This window comes from Panthera onca, chromosome E1 (assembly GCF_046562875.1).
Source record: "Panthera onca isolate mPanOnc1 chromosome E1, mPanOnc1 haplotype 2, whole genome shotgun sequence".
NCBI classification, from domain to species: domain Eukaryota; kingdom Metazoa; phylum Chordata; class Mammalia; order Carnivora; family Felidae; genus Panthera; species Panthera onca.
Window position 1 is genome coordinate 28,720,589 of NC_138352.1, and position 27,435 is coordinate 28,748,023.

At 43.5% G+C, this 27,435-nt stretch overlaps 1 protein-coding gene across 1 annotated transcript in view; it reads left to right on the plus strand.

Moving 5' to 3' along the window:
- The first annotated feature begins 18,275 nt into the window (after window positions 1–18,275).
- DHRS7B (dehydrogenase/reductase 7B) overlaps window positions 18,276–27,435 on the plus strand; it is a 59,647-nt gene continuing 50,487 nt past the window's right edge. The window contains exon 1 of the mRNA XM_060647049.3: window positions 18,276–18,376. Within this exon, the coding sequence (XP_060503032.1) occupies window positions 18,357–18,376 (20 nt within the window). The 5' untranslated portion in view covers window positions 18,276–18,356. The remainder of the gene's footprint in view (window positions 18,377–27,435) is intronic.

The following is a 27,435-nucleotide window of genomic DNA, read 5'->3' on the forward strand; positions in this document are numbered from 1 at the left end:
AGACCCCTTTGTATGTTTTACATGGAAAGTAAAAACTTTCATTCGGTGCTCAAAACTAAGATATGAGACTTTGTCTTCAATATCTTTTTCTTTATCGTCACCGTATTACAGAAACTGGGACATAGAAAAGTTTGATAACTTGTCTGAGGTTACCCACAGCTAGGCCAGGGAACCAGGCAGTCTGTTCCCTAAGCTCTCTTTGACTCTCCCTGCCATGTTCTGGCCACCACTTGACTTGGAAGTCCCTGCTACGCTGAAGGTGTAGCTGGCCCCAAGTGACTTACTAGCCCCTGTTTGTTTGTTTGTTTGTTTGTAGCTGTGTCCTATTAGGAATACAGAGGATGAAAAATGCAGTCACTTCCCACATGAGTTTAAATTCTTAAATGGGAGCATCGGACAATCAGACATTGATTATAGAGCATGGTGGAGATATGCTAGCAGAGGGCGCTGGTGGTCCAGATGAAGGGCGCCTCACCCAGCCTTAGAGGTCACAGAAGGCTTTCCAGAGGTGAGATACTGGAACCAAGTCTTGAAAACCGAGGATTATCCAGATTATCCAGACAGAGAGAGAGAGGGAAGGATTGTCCCATTAAAACTGTTCTGTTTATTGGGGCACCTGGGTGGTTCAGTTGGTTAAGCCTCTGACTCTTGATTTCAGCTCAGGTCATGATCTCACGGTTCATGAGATCAAGCCCCACGTTGGGATTCTCTCCCTCCCTCTCTCTCTGCCGTTCCCAGCTTGTGCATGTTCTCTCTCTCTCTCCCAAAATAAATAAATAAACACTTAAAAAAAAAAAAAAGAAAAAAACTATTCCAGTTATCTATTGCTATACAACAAATCATTCTAAACCTTGGTGGCTTAAAACAATAAGAATCATTACATTCTCTCATGGTTACGGGAGTTGATTGGCACGGTTCTGTGTCAGGATCTCACCCAGTTACAGGGAGATGGCTGGAATCCTGGGCTGGATTCCAAGAGCGCACATCCCAAAGAAGCTGGGAGGAACTGATCTCACGTTGACTTGGAAATGGCGTGGCCTCGTCCCTCCATAGTTACCAGCCCTCCCAGATTCAAGGGGAGAGGTGCTACCTCTCAATAGGAGGAGCATCAAGGTCACCTCTCTTCTCACCACTCAGATGTAATTCAAACACAAACAACCCTAGACCATAAAATAGGTGCAATACAGCTCAATAAAGAACAGACTTTCCCATAATGACTCCTTCCATGCATTTTGGACTTTTTTTTTTTTTTGGAGGGGGTTTTTGGGGGGTGTCCCTACTTTGCTGGTGCTCTATGCATGTGCTCAAACTATATGTTAGGCGTTCCAGGCAGAGGGAGCAGCGTACGAAAAGAGAAGAAATAGAAGAACAAGGTTAAGTACACTTGAGTGAACAAGTATTGACGGGTGAATGGGGAGATATCATGCTGGAAGGTTGTTAGGGGACAAAGGATGAGTGGCCTCGAGAACCCATAGCAATAGCATGAATCCTTTTGTTCTTAGTATTCTAGGCACTTTTCATGTATTAATTCATTTAATCATTCAACAATCCTGTAAAGTGGGTAATATGATTACTTTATTTTACAAACGAGGAAAACCGGTTAAACGTTTCTTCAGGTTCGTGTGACTAGTGGGAGGCACGGATAGGATTTAAGCCCAGGAAATCCCGCCCCAGAACCTGCTCCTCTAACCACAATCATTATGTCACTAATCAAAGGAGTTTGTAGTGCAGCCCAGAGATGATAGGGAGTGATTTATTAGAAAGTGAAATTTGAATAAAATGAAAGTAGAGCGTTCCCACTAAAACCTTCCGACCCGATTTCAGATCCTATGGGAATACTGACTCAAGAATGAAGTGTTAACATCCATCAACAAGAACAATACAGGCCCCAAATGACATTGCTTAGGTTAAAGCCCCGAGTCAGTAAACCAAGACTTAATACTTAACCTAAATGCAGTTTCCGCCCCCCAGGAATGTAACCTTTAACCACTCAACATGGGAATTCCTGGTCAGCACTAGGAAGTTTGCTCATAGACCTCTTCCATTCCCTTTGGGAGGGTGACCTTGCCCAAAACCATGAGTTCTCTGCTAATGATTTTCCTTTTTTTCTGCTCCCCCTCTACCTTTAAAAACTCTTCCAATTCTGGAGCCCTTTGGCATTCCCCTCTGCTTGCTAGATGAGATGCTGCCCCATTCACGAATCAATAATAAAACCAATTAGATCTTTAAATTCTACTCAGTTGAATTTTTCTTATTTAACATGCTTTACTTTTTTGCAGCATAATACACATGCAGTTGTTATAACAAAGTGCACTAATCTTAAGTGTACACATGAAAAATGTTCACATACGTACACATGTATTCCCAAATCAACATGTAGACTAATTCCTGTACCATCAGGCTTTCTCATGGCCTGCTCCCCATCACAATACCAGCCCCCAGGGAACCACTATTTTAGCCTCTGCTGCCTCCATCGCCTGTTCCTGGACTTCATGAAATGGTACTCAAATTTCTCTTTGTGAAAGATCACTCATCGCTATGTCTGTGATATTCATTCATTTTGCCTGTAGTCAATTCTTTTCCGTTGCTTTGCTAAAAATGCATTGAATGATTACACCACAAATTGTTGACGAACGTTTGGGGTCGTTTCTGCGTTTTGGCGATTACTGATAAAGTAGCTGTGCACATTCTGGTACATCTCTCTTGGCAATACACCTACCAGTGGAATCACTGGGTGGCAGGGTGGGCTACACCTTCACTCCCTCAATTCCGCTGCCTTGCCCGCGGCAATCCCTGGCCCAACATCCAGAGGCCACGGGTTACTTTCCGAACACTAGGACCCTTCAGCATCAGCACTTAGGGAAGAGCAGAGGTAGACACAGAGCTCAGCAACCACTCCTCGGGACGCCGGGGCTTGTCTCCTCTCGGGTACTGACATCTCGTTGGCCCTCCAGGCTGCAAGGCATCATGGGAAGTGTAGTTTTTATTGAAGATAGAGTGACCTGCTAAAAACTAGGGGACTTTTACTCCAATATCGATCGAAAGAATCAATATTTATTACTGTTACAATGACAAAAAGGGATTTTAAAGGAAGGAAAGGGCAGGGATTCAGGGAACAGAAATTAACGGACAACCTCACAGGACAGGATGCTAGAAAGTATCAGCCAAACTCCCTCCACCCATTTTTTTTTTTTTTTTTTTTTTCTTTTTGGACTTAACGTCACTTCTCGCAAAAGCCCTAGAGACAGAGCCTGATCGGTCCAGACATGACAGAAGCCCAACCTTTGATGAAGACCTCTTGATTGGAAGAACTACCGATCTCTAGACTGATGGACAATTCACAGACGGGGGGGACTGACTCCCGCGCGCGACCACAGTCGGTAAAGGGAAGGAGAAAACAATTCCTTGCGAGTGGATCCAGGGGGAAAACACTACCCAGACCTAAATCGAAACCACTCCTGTGTCTCCGGCAACACGCTTCCTAACGCTCTCGGAGAGAATTTTACAGTCATTGACACCCGCCCAGCTACAGAGCCGGCTGGGTGGCCGGGGGAGCTGCCTCCCATGAGGGGGTCAGAAGTTGCATCTCTCCTCTTTTCATTTAAGGTGGAAAAGGAGAAAAACCAGTATCTCATCGGAATCCCAATGTGACGTGTGATTCCCCAACAACTACCAGGAGGACGGTATCCATTTCACACGGAGCCAGAAACTGCGCAAAGAGAAAGTCAGAATTTACAGGAATTCCAGGCAGCGAGCATTTTCTTATCCCTCAGTGAAGAGGCTTGCCCCTGTCTGTTGGCGTTCAATAATAAACTAGTTGACATTTGGACCCCAGAGCACTTTACAACCTCAAAATAACTCTAGTATCATCCAGATTCACTTTATAGATAAGTATCCCTATGGCTGACACATTAGTACCTGAATTACAAGGGGGAAACTAGGCATTCGTAAGCACAAATGAAGGTAAGATGCTTTAAAGTTTCATATCTTTAAACTTTCCTCAACAAAGGATTAATAGAAGTGGGTAGAAGGAGGGATAAATAAACAGAGTATAGAGGACTTTTTCGGGCAGTGAAAATACTTTGTGTGATATTATAGCGATGGATATATGTCGTTACAGTTTTGTCCCAACCCACAGAACGAACAACACCAAGAGCGAATCCTGTTGTAAACTGTTGCCTTGGGTGGTTATGATGTGTCAATGTCAATTCATCTTGGTTAAAAAAAAAAAGTATCGTTCTGGTGAGTCATACTGATAATAGTGGAGAGAGTGTATGTTGTGGGGACAGGAGGTATGTGGTAAATCTCTGTACCTTCCTCTCAATTTTGCTGTAAACCTAAACTACTCTTTGTAAAATTGTCTTTTTAAAATGTTTATTTTATTTTGAGTGGGGGAGGGGCAGAGAGAGAGGGAGAGAGAGAATCCCAAGGAGGCTCCACACTCAGTGGGGATCCCACCACAGGTCTCGATCTCATGACTCTGAGATCATGACCTGAGCCGAAATCAAGAGTCAGACACTTAACTGACTGAGCCACCCTGGCACCTCTGAAAAATACTCTTTTTTATTTTTCTTTTTGTATACATTTATTTATTTTTGATAGAGAGAGACAGAGCCCAAGTCGGGGAGGGGCAGAGAGAAGGAGACACAGAATCCGAAGCAGGCTCCAGGCTCTGAGCTGTCAGCACAGAGCCCGACACGGGGCTCGAACTCACAAACTGCGAGATCATGACCTGAGCCGAAGTCGGACGCTTAACCGCCTGAGCCACCCAGACGCCCCTGAAAAATAGCCTTTTTAAAAATGTTATTACCGCTTAATATGTGCCAAAAAGGATGAGATGCACAAATTCAATTCCTGTCCTTGAGAATCTGTTGGTTGAGGTGGAGGGAAGACCAAGGGTGGTTTGGATAATTAACACAAGTATATGGCTAATTTAAAGTATAACAAGTCATTCAGTGACATTGTTCTCTCTCATCCTTGTCCCTGCCTGTCCCGGTGGCTGTGTCTCCCTCCTTTGGATTCCCTCTGAGCTTGGTCTCATGTGCATCTGTGCTTTGATTGGGCTTTTGCTCAGAATGCTCACTCTTCTCCCCCCGCCCCCCGAGGTGGTAGAATTTACTTCTCTCCTGCTGACTTTGAATTTGACGTTCCTTTACTTACTAGAAGTTGGGCAGAAGTGAAAGTGCGCCATTTCTAAGCTGAGGCTTTAGGAGATGTGGCAAGTTACCTCCAGGACACTTGCATGCCTGCCATCTGCCGTGACAAGAGCTTGTATTTTTCAGACTGGGCCCAGAAGGAAAGACATGTGGAGTTTACCGGAACCTGACTGACAGGCTGAAGCCGTCTGACCCCGAGATCCTCGAGCAAGAAAATGTTGTCGTTGTTGTAAACCAGTTAGAATTTGGGAGGTGGCATATTTTGTTTGGTAGTAAAATTAGGCAGCAAAATTAGGCAGTTTCATTTTGCTTTTTTAACTTTATATAGAAGTCACTAAGATATATAGTGACTTTGCATATTGGAACATAGAGTTTCTTCTTGAGTTTCTTGAGATCTGTGCCCCACTGTATCCAAGCAACCTTCCACTGATGAGTGCTTGGGTTGGTCCACCAAGCTTGGGAAACTGAAAGGACTCTGTCTTGGAAGGGCTTTGTCTCTGCTGTTTTTCTGCTAGGCCCCATTTACTCATGTTCTATATTCTATCTGGTGATTGAATAAACCCAGGAAGCTATGTTCCCACTCCAAGGAGGAAGCAAGAAAGTTAATCATTCTCTGAGTTTTGTCCTAGGCCTCCAAACACCTGATAACATCTAAGAAGAACCAGATCCCAAACATGTTCCAGTACATTGACTTTGAACAAACCTCGGCCACACTGGCACCAATGCCCCCTACCTTCAATGATGCGTGAAATAACACCTGTTATTCACCCATCACTCACCTTTGATTGGACGCTACCCTGGATTCCTGAAGGAACACACACCCTGGACCCCTTTCCCATGTAAACCCCTCACTCGTAGTGATGAGACTCGCTCTTCTCTCGTTTCCGAGTCTCCCACTCAGTCTGCTATAACCTGTCGCTGGATGCTATTCAATAAACTTTGTTTTCACTTCCTCCTGGGTCGCATTTGACTTCTATCCTGTGTGAATCTACCTCCAGGCTGGTCCTGCGGGGCCCCCTCTGAGTCCTCAGACCCGGCCTGCCTACATCGCAACCTTTTGCTCTCACAAATAAAGAGGCACTGAATAGTCTTGTACATATGTCATTTTGCGTATGTGCAGAGGTACCTTTAGAATCTTGGAATTTCTGGGAAGGAGGGAATATGAAAATTGAAATGCTGGAAGATATTGCTCAATTGCCCTACGTAGGAGTTTATCAGAAACAATGACATTGATCCTCAAATGAAAATCGGACAGGATTAAGAAGACACTTTAGTTTCTGTATCATATGTGTTCCCATTCTCATCCTCTTTCTCGGAGAGTCCCCTTCTACATCTTCTTTTCCTCTTTTCCCTTAGTTCACCAGATCCTGGGTATCAGGCAGGACGAGCTGGGTTATGCTGTGTAAGAAATGACCCGTGTCTCAGTGGAAAGTTTGCTTCCTGGTCACGTGCATGCCCATGGTGAGTCTGTGTCTTCTGCAGGTCTCAGCCTATTAATGACCAGTTTTGTGATTCTTATTATGATTGCAAGGTGCCCTCCAGCAAAAGCCATCAGGAAACCTTGAAAAAACAGAGGCTTATTCCTTACAAGACCTGGAAATTATACAACACATCTGGAGTCACACAGTGAAGTTGAGGGAAGAGACAGAAAGAGGGAGCATGGGCCTTGAGTTCTACTTTTATTGGGGCCAAGGGGGCGGGGTTAGAGTTTCACAGGTTCACTCCTTATTGGCGAGTTGAAGACATAAGAGGCAGAATTTAAAGTGTGGGGAGGAGGGGCCCTGAGTGGCTCAGTCGGTTAAGGGTCCAGATTTCAGCTCAGCGCACGGTTGGTGAGTTTGAGCCCTGCCACGCGCTCTCTGCTGTCTGCACAGAGCCTGCTTCAGATCCTCTATCTGGCCCTCTCTCTCCCCCTCCCTTGCTCTCTCTCTCTCTCTCTCTCTCTCAAAAATAAGTAAAAACATTAAAAAAAAAAAAAAAGTGTGGGGAAGAGAAAAGACAAGTGGCCCAAATAGTTATGAAATCAATCAAGATTTCTAAATCGAAGGGACCCCAGTGGGAGGGAAGTGGCCTGGCTTTTTATGTCGTCCTGTGGCTGGCAGTGTGGTTATTGGCCTTTGAAGTGGATGCCTCTTTGTAATAGACGCCTTGGCAATCAAACCTTAAGCCAAGCACTTGCACTGAGAGAGGGAGAGCCACCCTCAAGGCTTATGCTACAGTCTGCTAAGGTCCCCACCCCTCACTCTCCTCACGCCAGGACCCACGCTATTGGAGATGCCTCTACGTGGGACACTGCTCATATTAAGGCAGGAAGAAAAGGGGCATGATAAACCGCACACTGATTTCTACAGTTTCTGCTTAGGAGTGATACATGTCCCTCGGCCCACATTTCATGGTTGATGCAAATATTAGGGCCACTCCTGAGTTCTACAGAGCAGAGACGTTTAATCCGTCTTCAGGTGGGGCACCACATATGAGTGAACAAGAATTCAATCTACCATGGCCCTATTCTCTTCTTACGTTGCAACGTAGACCTGGGGCCCACGCCCTCTCCCTTTCCCGAGGGTGACCCTAGGAACTCCCACGGTCTCTGCTCTGTCTCAGGCCTGACAAACCGACAAATTCAGTGCATGCTGGGCTGCTCTAGTGGGTTCCCTTGCCAGAACCCCAAACCCGACACATCTAAAATGGAGCTCATTTTATTCCCCGTGCCCCAGCCAAGCCTGCTTCTTCTCTTGTGCCTACATCCCCCTGGGTCATGCGTAAGTCACGTTTGCCTCTTTTGACTCTCCTGTTCCCTCCCCTTCCATCCAGCACTTTGCCAAGTCACACTGAGTCTTACACGTGCCTTGTCTCTGCATTCCAGCCACTCTCTGCTCCATTTCTGTCTGCGCTCAGGGCCTTAATTTTGAAATCTGTTCCCTTCATTATTACTAAACCACCTGGAACATGGGAGGTATGCACAAAATATTCATTAAATGATGGATTAACTTTCTTTATTTTTAAAATTTTTAAAAAACGTTTTTATTTATTTTTGAGACAGAGAGAGACAGAGCATGAGCAGGGGAGGGGCAGAGAGAGGGGGAGACACAAAATCCGAAGCAGGCTCCAGGCTCTGAGCTGTCAGCACAGAGTCTGACGCGGGGCTCGCACCCACGGAGTATGAGATCGTGGCCTGAGCTGAAGTCGGATGCTCCACCGACTGAGCCACCCAGGCGCCCCCCCCCCCTTTTTTTAATGGATTAACTTTCCATAAATCTTTCATGTGTTTTCGGCAAACTTGCGATAAGTTCGGGGCTGGGGATGCACCTGTGAACAGTGTTACTCGTGTGTTCTAACTGGGCTATCTGCCTCCTCTCTCAACCCTCTTCAGTCATGTTTCAGAGAGAGGTTGTGGAGATCTTCCTGATGCGGTATGCAGAACTGCTCCGTTCCCTGCTACAAAGCCAATCGCGGCTCCCCACCTCCAGCTGGACAGAGTCCAATCTGATCCTGTCTGCTCTCCAAATTCTCATTTTCACCTGCCTGCACAGTAGCCAAATCAGACGACTAATCATCCTCTGTGCCCTTGCTAATGTCGTAAGAGCGCAACGGACATATCCAAAGACACGCAAATATCTAGTTTTCCACGAAGCCTTCCTGGATGCCCATCGCCACTCATCTCCTTCCAAATTTCCACAGCAGTGTGATGGAAACTCTTCTATACTGCATGCCATTTTCTCCTGTTACAGCTAAGTGTGTTCACGTCTTCTCCCGCCCTCGGATGGTGAGTTTCTTGTGTGCTAGAGCTGTGTCTGCTGTATCCTTGTACCCTGCAGTACCCTACACGGAGTAAGCAGGCCATAAGCATCTGTTGAACGGATGCAAAGGAAAGAGGAAGTAAGAAAACGAGGTGCTTTTCTCCACAAAGGTACCTTGATCCAGGCGGACGCCTGGTCGGTACTCTTCCTAGCACTTACAATATACTTCAGGACTTCAGGCCTGGGCTCGAAGCAGCTGAACCCACAGGCTGCTGGGCTCTCATTGTGTGATCTACCACCCGCTCCTGGGTAGGTAATGGTGGGGGCTGTCACCTCCCATTTCACCTTACAGATCCTACGGTTCAACCCAGAAACGTCGCAGACCGTGTGGCGCCATGGCTGATGGGGCCGCACGCGGGCGGTAAGGGTGCAGATAGCTTTTCATAGATCCTTAAACAGAAATTTGGAGAATCACACGTGTTTTCAAAAGCCAGAAATACCTTCTCCACGGCGGAAAGGCTCAAAGCTGCAAAATGGCCGATGCTGCAGTTTCGAGCCCCCAAGACGATTCCGTTTCCTTCCTGGGAGGAACCTTGAGATCAAAGCTTATTTGTCCGCCTCAGAGAGGGAGGTGACCACCTCAAATATACAAACACACCCAGAAATCCATGGCCTCTGTTTCGGCTGCATCTCTGTGCTAGGGTAACAGGGGAAGGGCCAACTGACCAATGCCTCGTTCTAGGGCAGGTGGAATTGCTTTGTGAAGCTGTGTCTTTAAGGGAAGACAAAGAACCGAAGATACCCACCCTCCTGACCAGAGTTATTTACACACAATTCTAAAAAGAGGAGCTTAAAGGGTAGGGTAGCTGGCAAGAAGGTAAGAACGGCACAGACAGGTCACTCCTCTCGAGAACATCATCAGCACGGCCGCCTCCCGGGAGAAAATGGAAGCTTGGAAGGGCAGCCCGCGCCAAGATGTCTCCTCCCGCGCCAGCGCGCCGCTCGCGGGCGCCACCTGCTGGAAGAGTTCGGAACACACCCTTCTTCGGGCCCTGCTTTCCTGATGGACGAGGCTGGTAACCCCGGGCCGCAGGGCGAAGCGTTCGTCCCCTGCCTGGTATTCAACAAGGTCCTCAGTTTTAAGACTTCTGGCTCTATGGTCCTGTGAGGCCACAGAGTCACAGAGAGACGCTGACGGGAGAAAGATGTCGCTCCTCATACTATCTACCCTCCTGTCCCCACACCACCTCTAGGGCAGCAGTCAGTAAATTTCCCCATGAATTCTGGAATTGTAAACCACACACGTGCATCACATTTTACTAAAATCATTGATTAGTTAAAGGGAAACTGAAAAAATATTCCATCACTGTTGTGATCCCATTTGGGGAATTTTTTGTTTTTTAATTTTTTAAACACACGGGGAAGTTCAGAAAGTGGAAGCCCTGGGGTTGAGTACAGAGGAGAAAGGCAAGTGAGACTACCTCTCATCGAATCAGGATTGACACGTTGCAACCATTGAATAGATATGTTTTGATTCAAACGAAACCCAAACGGTTCTGGTGAACTAAAATGGAATTGGTTTTGAGGCAGAGGGGGTGTGTGTGTGTGTGTGTGTGTGTGTGTGTGTGTGTTGCAGGGAGGTGCTTTAGCGTCCAGGGCCCAGAATCAGAGAACTCAGTCCCTGGACTAGAAGAGAAGACGGCTGGAGAGCTGTGCTCTCTCGCTGGAAAAGCTAAGTGGCATAACTATTTCCAGGGATGTGCCCTGGAGTCAGACTCCCCAGGTTCAAACTCCGGTGTCTGAAGGTTGTTTTTTCCATTTGACGTTAGCACATTGTCTGACACACAGATGTCTTTGACAGGAGTAGAGGTATTTGGTGGAAATAATGGTGTGGAAGGAATGTTTTTCAAAGTTAATGTGCCCTTGCCATGACTCATCTAGTGCTGTTCCACAGAACTCTCTGAGAGGGTAGAAAAGTTCTGTATCTATGAACACTTGAAACGTAGCTGGTGTGACCGAGGAACTGAATTTTTCATTTTGTTTTAATTGATTTACATTTAAATAGCCATGTGTAGTTAGTGGTTACCGTATTGGACAGTGCAGTTTTAGCCCCAAATGCCACCAGCTTCCTGTGGAAAAATCAATTGTATGAAAATCTTTAGTCCATCTGGCACTCAGCCTTTCATGAATGTTCCTCTTGAACGTTATATCTGATTAAAATTTTGAAGAAACACAGTGTCGGTATTATTAGTTGAAATAGGCTATAGGATCCTACAGGAATTTTTACTTAAAAAGTTTTATATCCAGGGCACCTGGGTGGCTCAGTCAGTTAAGTGTCTGACTTCGGCTCAAGTTATGATTTCGCAGTTTGTGAGTTCGATCCCTACATCAGGCTCTGTGCTGACAGCTCAGAGTCTGGAGCCTGCTTCAGACTCTGTGTCTCCCCCTCTCTCTGCCCCTCCCCTGCTCATGCTCTGTCTCTCTCTGTCTCAAAAATAAATAAACATTAAAAAAATAATGTTTCTTATAGATCCTTCCTCCCAGGGAAGAAATATAGGCTTTCTTATTTCCGACGGTCACAATCTCTCTTCAGCAGCCACCAGCCCTTGCTTTTCTCATAAGTTTCAGTGAGTAGCAATAAAACTCCCCTTCCTGCCAGGAAGAGGAACATTTCCCAGGAACCACAAACAATAGAACATGTTGTACGTGTTCCAGCTTTCTGCTTTCTGTTCTTAGACGGGCAACGTTAAAAAGTGCATTGCCTTTCTTCTGCTACCACTTCCCAGGTGTCCTTCTGACCATTCAGTATCTTCGACGTAACATTTACACACACAAGTTCATCTCCAAGGGGGAGAGGTCGTATGATAACTGCAAACTACCAATTCAATCCCAAGTGCTTTGGGAAGGTGGTGGTCTTTCCTTGCAGCTCAATTCGGTGGAGGAGTTCTGGAAGGGTCCTTTGTATCTCCCCCAGCCTTCAAGTAGCATCATACAAAGCACAAATCAGAAGGAAACATTATATATATATATATATATATATATATATATATATATATATATATGCATATATATATGTATATATATATAACTATATATATATACATATAACTATATATATATAACATTATATATATATATATATATATATATATATATATATATATATATGTATGTGTGTGTGTGTTTTGAGAGAGCAAGTTGAGAAGGGGCAGAGAGAGAGGGGGACAGAGGACCTGAAGGGTGCCCTGAGGTGCCCCAAAGGAACTGATTATATTTAAAAAAATCCATGGGGTGGGGGGGAAGGGGTCATGTTAGAGTTCATGTCACTAATAGAAAATTTCTCCTTAGAGCTATACAAAATATGTGTGATTACCATTGAAACATTTTTTTTTTCTTTTTCTGCTCTCATCAGATGAAGATATGGGTATGTATCCTTGTATTCTTGCAACAATTCCACCACTGACAGCAATAAAAACAACAGCCACAATTTACTGAGCACTGACTTATGTGGCACTTTACAAGTGTTATTGCCTTTGGTTTCATACTTTATTATCTTCATTTTAAGATGAGACTGCTGAGGTGTTAAGAAATTCAACATCTGTAGTGTGTGTGTGTGTGTGTGTGTGTGTGTGTGTGTGTGTGTGTGTTTAAATTTTAAACTTTATTTTTTTATTTTTTAAATGTTTATTTTTTTTTACATTTTTTTTAACGTTTATTTATTTTTGAGACAGAGAGAGACAGAGCATGAACAGGGGAGGGTCAGAGAGAGGGAGACACAGAATCTGAAACAGGCTCCAGGCTCTGAGCTGTCAGCACAGAGCCTGACGCGGGGCTCGAACCCACGGACCGCGAGATCATGCATGACCTGAGCTGAAGTCGGCCGCTCAACCGACTGAGCCACCCAGGCGCCCCTAATGTTTATTTTTGAGACAAAGAGTGAGAGAAACAGAGCACAAGCGGAGGAGGGGCAGAGAAAGACGGAGACACAGAATCTGAAGCAGGCTCCAGGGTCTAAGCGGTCAGTCCAGAGCCTGACATGGGGCTCGAACCCACAAACCATGAGATCATGACCTGAGCCAAATCATGCAGTGTAGAGCATGATTATAGTACAACATCAAAACCGGGAACCTGACAATGCATGTGTTTGTGTGCGTGTGTGCAGTTCTGTGTCATAGGAGTAGATTCATGTAACCACCGGTGCATCCAAGATACAGAATTATTCTATCACCACAAGGATCTCCTACTAGCACTTTATAGTCAAAATCATTCCCCTTTCTCCCATTCTTTTTTTTTTTTTTAAGATTTTTAAAATGTTTTTTTATTATTTTTGAGAGAGAGAGAGAGACAAGAGAATGAGCAGGGGAGGGGCAGAGAGAGGGAGACACAGAATCCAAAGCAGGCTCCAGGGTCTAAGCTGTCAGCACAGAGCCTGATGCAGGACTCGAACTCATGGACTATGAGAGCATGACCTGAGCTGAAATCGGGTGCTTAACCAACTGAGCCACCCAGGCGCCTCCCCCTCCTAGCTTTCTCCCATTCTTAACTAGCCCTGGCAACCACTAATCTGTCATTCCAAGAATTAATGTTATATAAATGGAATCATAAGTAGATGACCTCTTGAGGTTGGCTTTTTTCACTCAGCATAATGCTCCTGAGAGTCAGTCAAATTATTGCATGAATCAACAGGTCGTTCCTTTCCCTTGTTATGTATTATTCCATGGTGTGGATATACCATCGTGTGTTTAACCATGAGGGCATTTTGGTTGGTTCCAGTTTTTGTCTATCACAAATAAAGCATCTATGAACAATTGCATTCAGGTTTTCATCTTTCCATAAGTTTCTATTTCTCTGGGATCAATGTAATTACTAGGTTTTATGTTCAGTTTTTTGTTTTGTTTTGAGAAACTATCAAACTGTTTTCAGGAGTGGCTGTACCATTTTACATTCCCATCAGCAGTGTATGAGAAATCCACTTTAATTTCTTCTGTATGTCCTTTATTTCCTTGCCTTACCTTATTGCACTGGCTAGAACATCTAGTACTAGATTAAATAGCTTCAGTGAAGTTGAATGTCCTTGTCTTGCCCAATTTTAGAGGGAAAGCTTTGGTCCTTATTAGGTATAAGGACAGCTGTGGGTTTTCCATAGATGCTGTTAATCTGATTGAGAGTTTCCTTTTATTACTAGTTTGTTGAATTTTTTTTATCATTAATGGGTATTTGATTTTGTTAAAATATTTTTCTGCGCCAATTGAAATGATAATATTTTATTTTCTTCATTAACCTCTTATGGATTGCATTGATTTTCAAATATTGAAATAGCCTTGCATCCCTGGGATAAACTTCACTTGATTGTGATGTAGAATTCTTTTTACATATTGCTGAATTGCTAGTGTTTTGCTGAGAAGTGTTCCCTCTATATTTATGAGGGATGCTGGTCTATAGGTTTCTTTTTTTTCCTGTTTTTTGTTTTTTCTCTTTTGGTACTGTTTCTGTCTGGTTTTGGTATCAGGTTAATACAGACTGACTTCACAGAATGAGTTAGGAAGTGTTCCCTCCTCCTCTATTCTCTGGAAGAGATTTGTAGACTGGTATTACTTCTTTAAATGGTTGGTATAGCTCTCCAATTAAACTATCAGGGCCTGGACATTGCATCTTTGGCAGGCTTTTAATTATTTCTTTAATAGTTAACAGGCTATTCAACGTTTCTATTTCATATTGGGTGAGTAATGGTAGTTTGTACTTTTTATTTTACTTATTTATTTATTTATTTATTTATTTTTGAGACAGAGAGAGACAGAGCATAAACAGGGGAGGAGCAGAGAGAGAGGGAGACACAGAATCTGAAACAGGCTCCAGGCTCTGAGCTGTCAGCACAGAGCCCGACGTGAGGCTCGAACTCACGGACCGTGAGATCATGACCTGAGCCGAAGTCGGATGCTTAACCGACCGAGCCACCCAGGCGCCCTGGTAGTTTGTACTTTTCAAGAAATTGGTCCATTTCATCTAAGTTGTCAAATCTATATGTATAAGTTGCTTTACTACTCCCTTATTATCCTTCTGATGTCTGTGGGTCTGTAGTGATACCCGCTTCATTACTGATATTAGTAATTTGTGTCTTCCCTCTTTTTTCTCAGTCTTGCTAGAAGTTTATCAATTTTATTTATCTTTTGAAAGAACTAGCTTTTTGTTTCATTAATTTTCTCCACTGCTTTAAAATTTCACTGATTCCGGGGCGCCTGGGTGGCTCAGTCGGTTAAGCGTCCGACTTTGGCTCAGGTCATGAACTCACAGTTTGTGAGTTCGAGCCCTGCATCAGGCTCTGTACTGACAGCTTGGAGCCTGCTTCGGATTCTGTGTCTCCCTCTCTCTCTGCCCCTCCCCTGCTCATGCTCTGTCTCTCTCTGTCTCTCAAAAATAAATGTTAAAAAAAATTAAAAATAAAATAAAATAAAATAAAATAAATAAAATAAAATTTCATTGATTCCTGGAGCACCAGGGTGACTCAGTCAGTTAAGCATCTGATTCTTGTTCTCAGCTCAGGTCATGATCTCACAGTTGTGAGACTGAGCCCTGCATCGGTCTCCACACTGAGCATGGATCCTGCTTGGGATTCTCTCTCCCTCTCCCTCTGCCCCTCCCCTGCTCACACTTTCTCTCTCTCTCAAAATAAGTAAATAAGCATGGTTCAAAAATAAAATGAAATATTATTGCTTTCTGCTATCTTTGTTATTTTTTTCTGCTTGCTTTGGGGTTATTTTGCTCTTTTTTTTTTTTTTTTTTCTAATTTATTTTTAGCTTGTTTGCTCTGACACTGTTCCCTTTTCTAATGTAAGCACAGTGTTATCCCTCTCAGCACCACCTTGGCTGTGTCCCACAGGTTGTCATATATTGTATTCTCATTTTCGGTCATTTCGATTTATTTAATTTTTTTTTTTTTTTTACTCTATATAATTTCAATTCTTCTAAATTTGTTGAGGTGTTTTCTTTTTATGGCCCAGAATACAGTCTATCTTGGCCTATGTTCTGTGAATGCTTAAAAAGAATGTGTTTTCTGTTGTTATGGGGTGATGTTCTACACATGTTGATTAAATTCTGTTGGTTGATGGAATTGTGGAGCTCTTTCATGACATGTGGCATGGGAGTTGGCCTTGTTGAGGCCACTTGCTGAGCAGTGGTACAGGTCCTGACTCTTCATCTAGTTCCCTCTAAGACCACCCCAGAAAGGAAGGAGGGGGTTACCTCCTCACCATCAAGAGGGGGTGGACGTTCAGGTTCCCCACGTGGAACCATAACACCACATTGGGTGAGAGCCTTCTGCTCAATGGGAATGAAAGTCCAGCTCTCCACTTGGCCTTCTCTGACATCACATCAGCAGAGGGAGGAAAGCGGTAGTGGTGTCCCTTTATTGCTTACCTTGAGAAGAAGCCTAAGCTTTCCACTTAAGTTTTTTCTGGCAGGAGTGGGTGTGAGGCTAAAGTATTTTTCAGAGGTTTTGGCTGGAGTAGAGCCATTGTTGAAATTTTCTGTCTTCCAAAGCTGTCCCTTTCCTGGTATTTCTAGTTAGAGAGAGTAGCGGTCTTTCCTTGGGGGCTTTGTCTTTGCACGTGGGCATTTCTAGGCTGCCTGCCCCTCTGGTAGAGTCTGGGGTAATGAGGCAAAACCAAGAACAAACCCCAGGGAACTCACCACCATGTTGTTCCTCAGGTCCCAAGGTCCCTAGCCAGTCTGCCTTCTCTCCACTTTTCAGACACTGTTTTTGCTTTTTAAATATATATTGTCCAGCGTTTTTAGTGGCTCTTATCAAGAGGAATAGTGTGTCTATTCTGTCTTCCTAGAAAGTCCCTGTCCCATTTTCATTGAAAGCCATGGTGCTGTGCTAGCCTGGGGTCTATTTGTATAACATCCTGGCTGGGAAGTTAGAGTTCTTCACTTGCATTTGACAGAAGATCCAACTCAAATTGGCTATAAAAACATTGGAATTTATTTTCTTGCTTCCAGAATGACTCCAAGCAGGACTGAAGTGTATGAAGGGATGGATGATGGCTTGGAAAATTAACCCTAGAAAACTGGCTCAGTCTTGCAGTAAGGACTCAGGATCATATTGGGTTTATTACCGGGACATTTGCACTTTCTGAACTGGCAAGTAGGAGTCTAGAGTTTCCAGAACAGTGGGCAGGGGACAGGCGGGTCTACAAATTCCTGTGAAAATATCTAAGGAAAGCATATTATACATATTATTTGAAAAGATTATTTAACATTTAGTTAAAAATATAATGTCCTGTTTCTAGATTGAGTACTTGTGAGGCTCTCCATGAAATTATTAGTTGATGAAAATGAATAAAAGCAATGTACAGAGCAGTATCTACAGTATGCTGTTTGTACAAGGGACAGTGGGGAGAATGCTGAATGTATACGTAATTGCTTGATTATGCATAAGAGAGCCATGGAAAGACAAACACATCTCGTGGCATTGTTACCTAGTGGGAAGAGAACTGGGTACCTGGAGAACAGGAAGGGAGACTTCTCAACTTATACACTGTTGCCATCTCTTGAGTTTTGAGCTATGAGAAGTCTCAGCTTCTCTCTCAACATCCTCTTTTCCACAGTTCCACTTCAAACAAATTCAGATCTTTTAAAAAATCTACTTGCAAGAATTACTTAGATCTTGTGAATAAAAATCATTTTCAGATATATGTATTGCAAATATCTTCTCCACTCTATTGCTTGCACTGTACTCTCTTTTGTCTTAAATTTCCATGTCTTACATTTAAGGACGCCAGCTTATCAGCCTTTCCCTTTCGGGTTGGTACTCTTCTCTGTCCTGCTAAAAAGGATCTCCCCGTCCCACGGTCACAATATCACGCTGTTGTTTTCTAGAGTTGTACCTTTCACAGTTAGGTGTAGTCTTGAATTATTTTTTTGGTCCGAGGTAGAGGTCAAGGCTCATTACCCGCCCCATTCCCCTACTGTCATTCAAGTGATCTAGCACTATTTACCTAAAGTAACTTTCCTATTGCATTACGGTGGCTCCTTTGTGGGGGAAAAAAACGCGACTACAACTCTGTGGGTTTGTTTCTAGCCTCTCCTTTTCCAGTGATCTTTTCATTTATCTTTGCTGTTTTAGTTATGTCTTTATAGTTTATAATAAGTCTTGATAACTGTAGCAGATATTCTCCACTGTCCCGACCACGCCCTCCACCCCCGACCCCAACACGCTAACCGAGAGAGCGCTCGAAACACAAACCACGACCTTCCGAATTTCCCTCCAGAAGATGGAAGGAAGGCAATTACGTACGCTTCGCCTCTCTGACCTCAGAGTCGGGCGGATCCTGCCTGCACCTTGAGGGAGGCAGCCCGGCACGCATGCGCAGCCTGAAGGCCGGGATTGGACAGAGCCGCATGGGCTGGGCGAGGGAGGTCTCGCGTCGCTTCCGAGGCGGGAGGATGAACTTGATTGACCATGGTCACTGAGGCGACCAGGTAGGGGCTAGGGAGGAAGCGACCCTGGTGGCGGGGGCGCAGGGGCGCGCCCGGAGCTGAGGCGCGCGGGCCTATCCTGAGTCGAGTGCTCTCTGGGCCCCGGGCGAGCGGGAGGGAAGCGGGCGTGGAGGCCGCCCGCCGCCCCTCATTCTGAAGGAAGGCTCAGCTTATGCTGGCACTTATACTGGAGTTCCGCCTCTGGCACTTTCTCTCTGGGCCGCCGGCGCCTTCGCGGAGCTCCCATTGGCGGTGTGTGCGGCCGGAAAGGGCTGTAGTGAGGCCGCGGACCCGCCCCGGCTTCGCCGAGCGCTGGGTGTGCGCCCCCGGCTCGGGCCTGTCCCTTTCCCGGATTCCGCACCCACGGACGTGGCGCCGCGCGGCAGGGCTCAAGCCCGGGAGGCTGGTGGCGCTGGAGCCTGGTGTTAGAGACCTAGGGTTAGCCGGGGAGATCCCGTTTTTCGCACGGCAGGGGAGAGTATGGACTGTTGAGCACCCGCAGCAGGGGACTCTTTTACTTCTCTTACCCGTCTAATCCTTGTCCTGACGCATCCTGACTGTGCACCTTAGGGCAGATGTCTTAAACTCTTGGCGCCTGTGTACTCAGCTGTAATTTTGGGAATAATACGCCCATATTCGTGAGGTTGTTGTGAAATGTAAATGAGATTGCCTGTAGAATGCCCCCGCCAGTGTCTGGCACATAGTAGTTACCCAATAAATGGTACCTGTAGAATTCTCTTTTAAGTTCCCTTTGGTATAGTGATTTGAGAGTTGAGAAGTTACTTTTGGTGTAACTTCTGAGCTTCATATATACCTGTGTTTAGTGAGCTAATTAATTGACCGGGAAGTGCTTTTCACGTCTTCCGACCGGTATAGAGGTGGGGGTGGGAGCAGGGTTGGTGGTGAGGAGAACCAAGAGGAAGTCAGTTTCTAAGGAAGTGGCAGGTGGAAAAAGGGATCCTTAGCTTGGCGATCCAGAGATAAAATTAGTAAAATGATCGAATTCTTCAGCAGGATAGGGAGGGGAACTAGCTTTTTGAACACCCACGTAAATGTTTTCTGTTGTAGATATCTCTCTTACTCCTCACCGCAAAAGAGTAAAGTGGGTGCTATCTTCATATGCTTTCAGTGAACTTATGCAACAAATAAGTGGAGGAGGCAGGGTTTTACAACTAGGCCTCTGTGTTAAATCTAGTCATTCTGGTCCGGGGGTTGCCTTTGAAGAGGTCCTTGTTAAAGAAGTTATATTCAAAAGGTAATCTGAAGCCTTGTCATAATATAGTTTTATGAACATACAGAGGTCCCCCAACTTTTTCCCAGGGTAGCTTTTGATTTCTCCTGAGGCTTATGATGGGAAGGAGTGGAGATGGGAGGAAGAAGTAGGGTCATGACTGGGCCTTGGTCGGGGGTGATCAGTAAGACTGAGTGCTCCTTCTTGCGGGGATTTTTCTGGGATGGCATTCTGCCGACCCCCAAAACGACATGATGAGGCTTCCAGATTAACAGTTGATGAGAGTTTATGTAGTCCCAATAGGGGTTCCTTTAAAAGGAGGCATTCTAAAAATGGATATGCATAAATTACATTTTGCTGAATTAATCTTTTTCAGTAGACAGAAGACCATCTGATTTGTTCCATTGTTTTCCTTTGCAACAATTGAAGCTTCATTAGAATCATTCCTTTTATTCCTGGGTGGGGGGTTTCTTTTATTGTAGCAAACACAGGACTTTGGAAAAAAAACCACATTTATAGCATTGAAAAGGATCTTTGTTGTGGTTTTTTTTTCTGGATTGTAGATTGATTAGGAACCTGGTAGAAACACTGAAACAGTAGTTACCATATGTTTATTTTATGGCACATACTGAGCCATTTACCTAAGAGGGAAGTACTATTTTAGTTCCATTTTTTACAGATGAAGAAATTGAGGCTCAGAGAAGTCAAGTGATGTGTTTAAATTTGGAGAATCTAAGAGAGAACAGAAATAATGTTTAAGGGGGGGTCTCTTAGGGTTACTCGGATGCCAGACAATATAAGAATGAAGGGACATTTTCTCATGAAGGCATGGAGTTTCCTACTGGGAGAGAAGGGCACTTATCTCAAAGGCAAAAGCCTGGTGTTTTATCTGCATGTTCTGGGCCAACGTCAGCACAGCTGGACTGTGGTCCTTTAGACTTTGAAGCCCAGGTCTGGAACCTACTGCCTTGCAGTAATGGGTTGCTGATGTGCTTTGCTTTGAAAGAGGCCGACACTGTACACAGGAGTGTGCAAGGCATGTAGATGCGTGATCACTTCACATCCAAAAAGATTCCTGGCTTTATAGACAGATCTATTTACGCTTTTCTTTTTTTTTTCTTTTTAAAATATTTTTTAATTTACATCCAAGTTAGTTAGCATATAGTGCAATAATGATTTCAGGAGCAGATTCTTTAATGCCCCTTACCCATTTAGCCCATCCCCCTTTCTTTTCTTTTTTATTTAAAATTGTTTTCTAGATTTTTAAAAGTCTTAATTCCAGTATAGTTAACATACAGTGTTATATTGACTTCAGGTGTATGATACAGTGATTCCACAATTCTAGATATTACTCGGGGCTCATAAGGTAAATGTACTCTTAATTCCCTTCACCTATTTCACACCTCTCCCACATACACCTCCCCTCTGGTAACCATCTGTTTGTTCTCTATAGAGTCTGTTTTTTGTTTCCTCTCTCTCTCTCTCTCTCTCTCTCTCAGTTTGTTTATTTATTTTGAGAGAAGGAGAGAGCAACCATGATTGGGGAGTGGCAGAGAGGGAGAATCCCAAGCAGGCTTTGCGCTGTCCACACAGATCTGGACGTTGGACTTGAACTCACAAACCGTGAGACCATGACCTGAACTAAAACCACGAGTCAGACGCTTAACTGACTGAGCCACCCAGGCACTGCATTCGTTTGTTTCTGTTTTTCTCCTTTGTATGTTTGTTTTGTTTGAAACAAACGAAAACATGGTGTCTTTTTCTGACTTATTTTGTTTAGCATTATACTCTCTAGCTCCATCCGTGTTGTTGCAAATGGCACGACTCCATTCTTTTTTATGGCTGGATAACACCCCATTGTATATATATACCACATCTTTATCCATTCATCTCTTGATGGACACTTGGGCTGCTTCCATAATTTGGCTATTGTAAATAACGTTGCAATAAACATAGGGGTGCATATATCCTTTTGAACTCGTGTTTTCATAGTCTTTGAGTAAATAGCCAGTAATGCGATTACTGGATCATAGGGTAGTTCTGTTTTTAATTTTTTGAGGAAACTCCATGCTGTTTTCCACAGTGGCTGCACCAGTTTGCATTCCCACCAACAGTGCAAGAGGGTTTTCTTTTTCTTCATATCCTTACCAACACTTGTTGTTTCTTGTGTTTTGATTTTAGCCATTCTGACAGGTGTGAGGTAACATCTCATTGTAGTTTTGATTTGCATTTCCCTGATGATGAGTGATGTTGAATATCTTTTCATGACTCTGTTGGCCTTCTGGATGTCTTCGGAGAAATGTTTGCTCATGTCTTCTGCCCATTCTTTAATTGGGCTATTGGTTTTTTGGGTGTTGTGTTTTATAAATTCTTTATATATTTGGATACTGCCCCTTTATCAGATATGTCATTTGCAAATATCTTCTCCCATTCAGTAGGTTGTCTTTTAGTTGTGTTGATTGTTTCCTTCACTGTGCAGGAGGTTTTTATTTCGATGTAGTTACAATAGTTATTTTTGTTTCTGTTTCCTTTGCCTCAGAAGGTATATCTTGAAGGAAGTTCCGTGGCTGATGTCAAAGAAGTTACCGCATGTGCTCTCTTCTTCAGAGTTCTTTTAGATAATACGTTCCTATAGTATACTTAAAATATTGTATTCAGACTTGCCACTGTATGTTTGTATAAAGGAGCCGTGTTTGTGTTTTAGTCAAGAGGATGGAATGAATGTACCTTCCCTAACATATGCATTCCTCTCTTTCTCCATGCTTTAAGAATAATAATAGTTAACATTCATTGAGTATTATGTGCCAGAGTTTATGCTAAGCATCTTATTGAATTATTCAATTCTCGCAATAATCCTATAAAGTAGGGACAGTTATTTTTATTTATAGAGGAAGAAATGGGCTCATAGATGGTAAGAAATGTATACAAAGGCACAGAGCTAGTAAGGGCAGAGCCAACTCGATGTACTCCAAAAACTAGCGCTTATCTATGTATTTCATTCATTCCTTCTTTGGGCAGATATTTATTGAATATAGCTACTCTCTACCAGCAGTGTACTAGGTGTTGGGGATATAGTTATGGTCAAAACAGACACGGTCCTGTTGTTGGGTTGCTTATAAGTCTAACAGTGGAGACGGAAAGAGAATTACAAATTAAATATCAGTTGCGGTTGTAGTACATGCTCTGGAGGACAGTAGAGGGTGCTAGGAGAATGTATAATGGGGCCATTTGGCAGTGGGAGGGAATGAGGAGAGACAGGGAAGGTTTTGCTGAGGAAATATTTAGCTGAGACCTTTAAGGACTGAGTTGTATTACATTGGGCAAAGAAAAGGGTGAAGAGCTACCAGGGAGAGGGAACCTGGATTGGGGAAGGACTGTGGCTCTTGGAGTCAGCAAAAAGGAAGGGCCTCACCATGATGGTGTGGCCCTCCACCCTGTGTTTCTTACAACTCCAAATCCAGCAGGTCGCAATGCCTCGAGAATAGGAGCAGCTTGTGTCTTGCAGTTACTGAAAGACCTGTGTGGCCAAAGGGTGGAGGATGTTGCCCAAGTCAAACACACAAGGGAGGTAAGGGTCTTACCCTAAGAGCAGTATTGCTCCCCAGTCTTGGATTATGTGTAGTCAGCTCCACAAACCATATCTACTTTCCAGTTCTGATTGGAGTCCACCCTCCTTCTTCAAACATGTGGTTAGACCTCTGGTGGCCTACAGGATGGATATTGGGGATGAGAGGAGGGATAAATACCTAAATATGAGATGTGATTGGCATCGGTAATTTGCCCTAGAATGCTAAATAAAAACTGAGTGCCAATGTTTTGTTTCATCATATTGTCTCTGGTTTGCAAAATGATTTAACGAACATTTTATAGCCTCACTATGGTCCGCACCCTGTGTTAGCCACCTATGGTGCAAATAGGTAAGAACATTCTTTTCCTTCACCGTGCATAATTTACTCACTGTTTATTTGCCTTCCACTTAGGATGCTGCAGTTGTTTTAACAACATTATTTTTGGACATACATTTACTTTGCATTTATTATGTGCTGGGCACGGTGCTATGGATATAGCATGAATAGTCATAGTCTCCGTTGTCATGGAGTTTAAGCTCCCAGTCGGGGCTGGAGGGCAGAGAGAGAGGGAGTCAGGAAGATGAGGTTGAAGAGGTAGCAGGGGTCAGACCATGCAGGCCTCATAGGTAATACCAAGGATTTAGGCTTATCCTAAGAATGGTGGGAAGCCATTGAAAATTTTCAGTCATGAGAGTAGCATCAGTGGGTCTGTGTTATTAAAAGATCACTTTGGCTCCTCAGTGGAGGCAAAAGTCGATGGATTTGAGAACTATTTAAGAGGCAGGATCAATAGTGCTTGACAGTATGTTCACTCTGGGGTGAGAAGGGAGAGGGAGGTGTCAGGGCTAATTCTTCATTTTCCGGCTTGTGCTTCCATGATAGGAAACCGTGAAGGAAGAACATGCGTTCAGTTTTGGAAAAGGTGTCTTTGAAATAATCCAAGTGGAGGTGTCACAGAGGCAATGATATAGGAGTATCTGGCACTCAGATGATAGTAATGGGCTAAATCCCTAACAAACTCTTGTCAGGGAGGAATTTTTGTTTCTTGTATTGTGGTCATCAAGGTTGGGAAAGTGGCAGTAAGGTAGCCCAGTAGAGAGTAGAATTTCTACACGTTTATGTGGGGAAAATAAAATATGCCTATGTAAGAAATGATCTTCACAAATATGTAATGAAAGAAACTAGTTTTATTACTGAATGAGCATTAACCCAGACTGGGATACATCACAAGTAGTGTGCTAATGAGATTACAAAAACAAACAAGAAATTCTACCTTTTACAATCCATTACATATGAAGTCTCAAGGCGAATGGTAATCTTTAAGAAGACTTGACAGTGGCATTTGATGTACTTGCTTTCATAGTTCATCCTAAATTCAGCTGGTAATTGTGGTCATCTGTACCAATTAATTGCCTTTATCTGAAGGTAAAATAAAACATCTTTGATTTCTTTGTGCAGGTAATAGAGGTGTGTAGGCTAAACTCCTACCCTGATGGGGAGCTGAGGCACTGTCTTCCTAGATATTTACATTTATTTATCTAAAATATAATTTATTGTCAAGTTAGCTAACATACAGTGTATGTAGTGTGCTCTTGGTTTCAGGTGTAGATTCCCGTGATTCATCGCTTACATACAACACCCAGTGCTCATCCCAACATGCCCTACTCAGTGCCCATCACACATTTTCCCTTCTCCCCTGCTCCCACCATCAACCCTCAGTTTGTTCTCTATGTTTAAGAGTCTCTGAAACTATTTTTTCCCCTTCTCTTCCCCATGATCTTCTGTTGAATTTCTCAAAATCCAGATATGAGCGAAAACATATATCTTTCTTGGACTTATTTCACTTAGCATAATATCCTCCAGTTCCATTCACGTTGTTGCAAATGACAAGATTTCATTCTTTCTCATTGCCAAGTAGTATTCCATTGTGTATATAAACCACATCTTCTTTATCCATTCATCAGTTGATGGACATTTGGGCTCTTTTCATGATTTGGCTATTGTTGAAAGTGCTGCTATAAACATTGGGGTACAAGTGCCCCTGTGAATCAGCACTCCTGTATCCTTTGGATAAATTCCTAGTGGTGCTATTGCTGGGTCGTAGGGTAGTTCTATTTTTAATTTTTTGAGGAACCTTCACACTTTTCCAGAGCGGCTGCACCAGTTTGCATTCCCACCAACAGCGCAAAAGGGTTCCCATTTCTCCACATCCTCGGCAACGTCTGTTGTTTCCCGAGTTGTTAATTTTAGCCACTCTGACCGGTGTGAGGTGGTATCTCAATGTGGTTTTGATTTGTATTTCCTTGATGATGAGTGACGTTGAGCATCTTTTCATGTGTCTGTTGGCCATCTGGATGTCTTCTTTGGAAAAGTGTCTGTTCATGTCTTCTGCCCATTTCTTCATTGGATTATTTGTTTTTCAGGTGTTGAATTTGGTAAGTTCTTTAAAAGAGATGGCTTCGGGGCGCATGAGTGGCTCAGTCAGTTAGACATCTGATTCTTGATTTGGCTCAGGTCATGATCTTATGGTGAGATTGAGCCCCCAGTGAGCCCCACACTGGGCTCTGTGCTAGTCTGTTTAGGATGCTCCCTCCCTCTCCCCTTCCTTGCTCACACTCTCTAAAATAGAATAGAATAGAATAGAATAGATTAAAATAAAATAAAATAAAATAAAATAAAATAAAAGGCTTCTAGGACTCTCAGGAAAATTATTCCTGAGTTCTGCAGCTAGCTTATTTAACTTTTAAAAAGATTTGCATACATATCAAAGGGACAGAAGAAAACTTTATAAATACTAGCTTTTAAAAAAAAAATGTTCTAAGAAAAAAGAGGGAGAAAAAAATGATCTCGTTCCCTTTTGGCAACAGGGAAAGGTCAATTTTAAAAATTTACTTATACTTACAGTGCAGTAAAATGTTGGAGTGGAGCACACACAGAAGGGGGATTATTCTGAAGATGACTTTTAAGTGAGTTCCATGTAGTTGAGTGTAGGTAGGATGCCCTCAAATGGCCAAATCTAGCCCATAATTTCTTACACATTGATTTAAAGAAAAATGTGGATCTGGATCCTGCTGGTAGTTTCCAGCCAAAACTATCATTTCTCAGTCCTACCCACTGTTAAAAAACAAAATTCAAGGTAAGTAAAATTTAAAGATCTTATTAGCTTGGGACGCCTGGGTGGCTCAGTTGGTTGATCATCTGACTCTTGATTTCAGCTCAGGTCATGACCCCAGGGTTGTGGGATTGAGCCCTGCATCAGGCTCCACGCTGAGCATGGAACCTGCTTAAGATTCTCTCTCTCCCTCAGCTCCTCTGCCCCCTGCTTACTTGCGCGCTCTCTCTCTCTCTCAAAAAAAAAAAAAAAAGTAAAGGTCCTATTAGTTTTATTCAGTGACTCATGAATCAGGCAGCATTGCATCTAGCAGACAGAGAGGAGCTCTGAAGAACTGTACAAAATGAAAAGACTTTTATAAGCAGAAGGGAGTGGGAACAAGGAAGTTATATTAGCAAAAAGTGGTTTGGTTTTGGCAAGGTCACTTTCCTTTAGGGGAGCTAGGGGTCTGTCAGACAAATTACGTCACTAATGTTCACCAGATAATTCCTGATTGGTTTAAGATTCCATTTCTGGCAGAGGCTGAGACTGTAATTAAGACTCGGTTTGGTGATGTGGGGCTTAGCTTACGTGACTCCATTTTGGGCCTGTTTTCTTATTTTTAACCCCAGTCATCCACATATGAGACCTTTCTTTTGTGGGTAATGTTATGATTTTAATGCAGAAATGAACTCTCCATTAATCTATTCTGGAAAGCCATAAACATGAGGATGAAAATTGAGCCTGAATGGCATGCAAATTTAGCTTGGAAGCTTCTTGCCACCCAGCAAGGTAGGAAATTGAATAAATGATTTTAGATTCTACTTGAGCTCTCCCTCTCCTCTTAAGTTCGTGGTAACCTGAGACTTGTCTACTCATCTGCTTATGGAGGGAGAGGTCTGCTGATAGCAGCTGAATTAATGGAACATTGCTTACAGTAGTTTAAACTTATTGCTAAGGTCACGTTTGTACTAGGAACACGAAGTTTTGAAGGGAGAGGTAAGTTTCTCCAGGTTTATGTGAGTAGTACTTAGTTGTTCAACCGCAAGGTATATTAGGAAACCGCTGTTGCTTCTCAATTCTCTGAGTATGGTATTATAGTCCAGATTGGCTTAAAACATTTGCTCAACTGAATCAAGGAAATTGTACTGAGTTCCTATTAGGCAATTAG